This window comes from Tachysurus fulvidraco, chromosome 2 (assembly GCF_022655615.1).
Source record: "Tachysurus fulvidraco isolate hzauxx_2018 chromosome 2, HZAU_PFXX_2.0, whole genome shotgun sequence".
NCBI classification, from domain to species: Eukaryota; Metazoa; Chordata; class Actinopteri; order Siluriformes; family Bagridae; genus Tachysurus; species Tachysurus fulvidraco.
This window is the reverse complement of record NC_062519.1, coordinates 22907326-22913325: the sequence shown is the minus strand read 5'-3', so window position 1 is coordinate 22913325 and position 6000 is coordinate 22907326. Positions and strand designations below refer to the sequence as shown.

General features: G+C 44.9%; 1 protein-coding gene across 8 annotated transcripts in view; it reads left to right on the top strand.

The window, feature by feature from the left end:
• nav2a (neuron navigator 2a) overlaps positions 1-6000 on the top strand; it is an 83148-nt gene that overhangs the window by 55240 nt on the left and 21908 nt on the right. For all 8 annotated transcript variants that reach the window (XM_027152185.2, XM_027152189.2, XM_047802850.1 and 5 more), the window contains 5 exons: positions 298-1399; positions 1487-1593; positions 1678-1786; positions 2328-2696; positions 2861-2983. In XM_027152185.2, coding sequence (XP_027007986.2) covers positions 298-1399; positions 1487-1593; positions 1678-1786; positions 2328-2696; positions 2861-2983 — 1810 coding nt within the window. The remainder of the gene's footprint in view (positions 1-297; positions 1400-1486; positions 1594-1677; positions 1787-2327; positions 2697-2860; positions 2984-6000) is intronic.

Here is a 6000-nt window from a genome sequence, read left to right as displayed (position 1 = left end):
GCAGATTACACCTTTAGCATCCTAGGTTTGAGCCTTAGAAGCATGTGGGTTTCAAATGGGTTCACTGGTTTCCTCCAACATGCAGGAAGGAGGAGTGGCTAATCAAATTGTCCCTCGTTGTTGTCTGTGTGCATAGTGTCATGCTGTAACGGACTGGCTTCCTGAGCTCTTGGGATAGACACGAGATAAGAAATAAAGCATGACGAACTGATGCTGAATGGTGGAACTTGAGCTTTATGTTGAATAGCAGCTTTCTTATGAATGAACGAATAAAGTCTATTCAATTCCTCCTTACAGAATCATCAGACGGCATTGCTTCCCAAACTCCAAGCATGACTGAGCACGCTCCATCGTCATCGGCAACCACGTCTGCTGTCACCAGCACTGTGCCGTCTTCTTCTTCCACTTCCTCGGCCACTTCCTGTTCAGCCATCCCTCAGCCCAACTCGAGCAGCAAACCCTGGAGGAGCAAATCTCTGAGCGCCAAAAACACATCTACCTCCACTATTTCCCAAGTTAAAGGGGAAGTCCCTTCCAAACAGACCCCTCCTACTGACCCACCTCCTAAATCCCTGCCTCAGAAGTCCATGTTAGAAAAACTCAAACTGTTCAACAGTAAAAGTGGCTCGAAATCCTCTACGCCCCCAGAGGGCGCTGTGCATATGCCGCTTATGTTGGAGAAGGTAGAAGCTACCGAGCCTGTGGAGGAAGCTAACGGCTATGCACTAACAAGCAGCAGCCCAAAGATGGCACTGAAAGGCATTGCACAGCGCACCTTTAGCCGGGCTCTAACGGCCAAAAAGGGCTCAGTGAAAGGTGGCGACAAAGAAAAGGACAGTGACAAAGAGAAAGAGCGGGTTAGAGAGAAAGAGAAGGAGAAAGAGCGAGGAAAGGAGACTTCGAGAAGAATGTTCACTTTTGAAAAGTCAGCGAGTAGAGACGCAGTATCCACAGAGGATGTAACTACCAGAAGTGATGTTAGCATCACCGCTGCAGAGCCTAAAAGGACCTCGAAAATTGCCAGCTTCATTCCCAAAGGAGGCAAAACCAGCGGCAAGAAAGATAGCGCTGCCTCTATGCATAGTGGAATCCCCAAACCAGGAAGTAAAAGCACAGCTAAAAGCTCAGGAGTGCCGCTCTGTGGTAAAGACAACGAAAGGCCACGTAGCATGAGGCTAAGCAGCGGAGTCGGTTTCCACGTAGACAGCCGTCCCTCTTCTTCCTCTTCCAGTCTGGCATCTACAGAGGGAAAAGGTAATCAGAATCACAGCGTAGCCTCAGTTGGAAATGGAGGAACTACCCAGTCCACCGCTAGCAACACAGTTAGTGTGCAGCTTCCTCAGCCTCAGCAACAGTACAACCACCCGAACACAGCCACTGTAGCACCATTCATGTACAGGTAAGACCACCGCTACAATAACATCACACACAAACACACACACACACGCACGCACACACACACACTCACAAATCTCTCTCTTTTCAGATCCCAGACAGATGGGGACGACACCACAGAAACAGGCTTCCCGGGACACACCGGAGAGTCGGGTAGCTTCAGCAAAACCAATCAGACATCCACTGAAGATTTATCAGGTGGGTAGACAGATTATTATTAACAGGTAGACAGACAAAAAGACAGGATTGTTAACATTTTTGGCTTTGATCTGTGTTGATCAGGTGAAGATCCTGAGACTAGGAGACTGAGAACTGTCAAAAACATTGCAGACCTTCGACAGAACCTGGAAGAAACCATGTCCAGTTTACGGGGGACACAAATAACACACAGGTACATGCAAAGAAGTATTTTTTTTAATCACACATGGGAATGTTGTTAAGCATTTGTCTGTGTTTTGATAGAAACCAACCCAGAATACACGGCAGGTTTGATTCACATTTAAATTAGGTAATGATTTAGATAATTTTCCCAATGCAGTCAAACCACACTGGAGTTGTTGTCAAACTAGCAAAATTAGAAGCACAGATTATAAATAGTGTTTGTGTGTGTGTGTGTGTGTGTGTGTGTGTGTGTGTGTGTGTGTGTGTGTGTGTGAATTTTCGTCATATTCACTGGTGTTTCAAATACTCATTTTCAGCACCACCATTAACATGAACAATATTTATATGGTTTAATTGCAGTTCATAAACTTTCCAGTAGAGGGCAGTGATGTATTAATAGTCTATTGCTGATCGCACTGATGACCTGAAAGCTGTATTCGAATCACATCAGTTATCCTTGCACTTAGTTGTTCAGTATTTAAACTTTCTGTTACACATATTTCTGCATAAATCTATAGTAAACTTAAACTGTGCTCTTATGTCTTCATCAGCGCTCTGGAAACTTTTGATAGTGGCGTCACCATGGAAATGAACCCTCGTGGTTTCCGGTCATCTCGTGCCGCACCGCTGTCATGGGCCAATCGGATCGGTCCATCCAGCCCAAGGCTGCAGGCAGGCGACGCCCCATCACCAGGGAACGGGTATCCGGCCCATGGAGGCATGGGTGGATCTGCCCTGGGTCACACACGCTACCTTTACTCTGCTCCTCTGCGCAGGCAGCTAGCAGCACGTAGCAGTGCCATCTGTGGGCTTGAGCTGGGAGAGCGTGGTGCAGAGGAGCTCGAGCTGGACGTCAGCGGCTACGTCAGTGATGGAGACGTGCTGGCCAAGAACGCACATGCTGATGAGCTCAGCAGTGGGTGAGTCTCAAGTCTCATACTTCCATTACGCACTTAATTCCTTATGAACTTGTATATTTATATCTTTTGGTTAGTGATGCGTGATAAGTATTCATCTATCTCTCTCTCTCTCTCTCTCTCTCTCTCTCTCTCTCTCTCTCTCTCTCTCTCTCTCTCTCTCTCAGCTACTTGACTGATGGTGGTTTGAGTATATATTCTCGCCGTATGAACCGCTTCCCAGATGGACTGGCATTGATGCGAGAAACTTTGCAGAAGCATGTATCGACTGGTCAAGGAGATGCAGACAGGTATTTCATCATCATTATCATAATCATACTTTATCACTGTCTACTTCACATGGCTGTCTTGGCTAAGCTCAGCACAGTGTGTTCTGATTGCCTGAGATATGGTATATTCAAATATATGTCTGTTCTGGTTGGTTGAGAGCAGTATGCTGTGTTGTGATTGGTTGAGGACAGTACATTTTGTTCTGACTGGTTGAGAGCAGTTTGTTGTGCTCTGATTGGTTGAGAGCAGTATGTAGTGCTCTGACTGGTTGAGAGCAGTTTGTTGTGCTCTGATTGGTTGAGAGCAGTATGTTGTGCTTGGATTGGTTCAGAGCAGTATGTTGTGCTCTGATTGGTTCAGAGCAGTATGTTGTGCTCTGATTGGTTCAGAGCAGTATGTTGTGCTCTGATTGGTTCAGAGCAATATGTTGTGCTCTGATTGGTTGAGGGCATTTAGGCAAATGAAACATAGAGAAACATAGTAAGTCGACATTTATCAGTCAAGCGACTGTGTGTGAATTCGAATAAATCACGATGAAGAGAAATGAAGGAGCAAAAAACTCAATCTGAGTATATATGCAGGAGATAAATAAATGTCTTCCGGATCTTTGAAATCCATTCAGCTGTCACATGCTCCAGTCTTGTGTCTTACTCTTTCTCTTTGTTCTTACTTTTTTATTTCATTTTTCCTCCCCACAGGATGTTGTGGTTAACCTCCACACTATAAACACCCATGAGGTTTGGGAGAAGATTCTGTCTGTCTCTCTCTCTCTTTCACTCACACACACACACACACACACACACACACACACACACACACACACACACACACACACACACACACACACACACACACACACACACACACACACACACACACAGCCTGTAATCACATTTCATGCAAGGCTGAAACTCTGATTGCAACTGGTTTTGTTGTGAGTGTTTGCTGATATGAGAGGTTCCCTCACATTCCGCGTGTGCCGTCGTCTCACTGTCATTACACCGTGTAACTGGTTTGGAAGAACAGGTTCTTATCCAGGAACTGAAGAGTTTTGGACAAGTTCTTATAACTCAGTGGAAACACACATCTGCTGCTGTCATCACTTTTCACCAGTTTAGTCCAGGTCAGTGATCCAATGCACCAATGCAGTTAGGACAGTGAAGCATAACAGTATATGTTTCTGTGTGTGTGTGTGTGTGTATGTGTGTGTGTATGTGTGTGTGTGTGTGTATGTGTGTGTGTGTGTGTGTGTGTGTGTGTGTGTGTGTGTGTGTGTGTGTGTGTGTGTGTGTGTGTGTGTGTGTGGGTGTGTGTGCGGGTGTGTGTGCGGGTGTGAGTGTTATCTATGCCATGGGTGACTGGATACTGTACTTTTTCTTTGTAGAGGTCAATGGTCAGGCAGGGCGGGTTTTCTGAAGCAGATGTTAGTTGATTGGAGAGTCTGTGTGCTATAAGGAAAAAACTCTGCTTCGTGTGTATGTGTGTGTGTGTGTGTGTGTGTGTGTGGCAGTGGTTTCCTCCCATAGAAAACAGCTGCATTTAGACACAAAACCTCAGTCCTGAAATAAACACTTTGCTCTCTTGGAACACACACTACACATAGAAATACAAATCTAGAAAAGAAAAAACTTTTTTGTAAAATTTACATTATTTGTAGCGTACAGAAAAGACGAAATAGGTCTTTCGGGTGAGTGTGTATGAGACCGAAATAGAGAGAGGTGGATGGAGTGAGAAATTGGCACAGAGAGATAGCGGTGGAAAAAAATGGACAGAGCTGCAGTGAGGCAGATGGAGAGTGTTGTGGTTGTGCCGTTTTAGCTCAGGATGTAATAACAGCTTTGTGTTCCAGAAAGATACACTGATCTTTAATTAACATTACACACTCCACACGGCCAGACGAAGCCTGTGTGTGTGTGTGTGTGTGTGTGTGTGTGTGTGTGTGTGTGTGTGTTGGTTTGTAATGTCGCATTCTGCTTACCTTGCAAACTGGGAAGCGAGTGGCCTTGTTGATCTGACGTCGCTCCCTGAACTCAGAGATGAAGAGACTAATCTCGGATTCCAGAGCATAGAGATTTCTTTGGTTTAGGTCAAATGCAGTATATGTGTGTGTAGTATGTATGTATGTGTGTGTTTGTAGGTATGTGTGTATGTAAGTGAGTGTGTGCGTGTTTGTACGTAGGATTCTATGTGTGTGAGAAAGTAGGTGCATGTGTGTAGGAACGAGTATGTGTGTGAGAGTGTGTGTGTATGAATTTGTGTGTGAGAATGTAGGTGCGTGTGTGTAGGACCGTGTGTGTGTAGGTGTAGGTGTGTTTGTGTGTGTCTGTGTTTGTAGGACTCTGTGTGTGTGTGTAGGTGTAGGAGTGTTTGTGTGTGTCTGTGTGTGTAGGTGTGTTTGTGTGTGTGTCAATGTGTGTTTGTAGGGACGTGTGTGTGTGTGTGTGTCTGTGTGTTTGTAGGTGTGTGTGTGTGTCTGTGTGTTTGTAGGGACATGTGTGTGCGTGTGTGTTTGTGTGTGTGTGTGTGTGTGTGTGTGTGTGTGTGTGTGTGGCCAGCAATTCACTGGTTAACTCAGCTCGAGGATCAGATTTCACATGAAAAACGAGAGAGCGAGAGGGAGTCAGAGACAGAGGGGGCAAACTTAAGCAGTGAATAGATGAATGGAGTGATTGCAAAAGAGGAAAGAGAAGAGAATGAAGGAATAGATGGTAGAGATAAAAAGAAGGAAAGTGAAAATACTAGATGGAATCAAAAATAGACGGAGAAGCAGAGAGACCTCGGCACTAAACCCATGAAGCATCGACATTCTATTCACTCACTCACTGTGATTCATGTTCCTGGTATCCACGGCAACCAAGGATCTCTGAACAGGTAGTGTGTGTGTGCGTGTGTGTGTGTGTTTCAATTTTTGTGTAACTTCTATCAGTTAGTACTAAACTGATGATGATGATGATGATGATGTGTGTATTTTGGATTTTATGAACCCATTTGTTGTGAAACAGGATTTTTTTCTCTAATGAATCCAAATCCATATTGA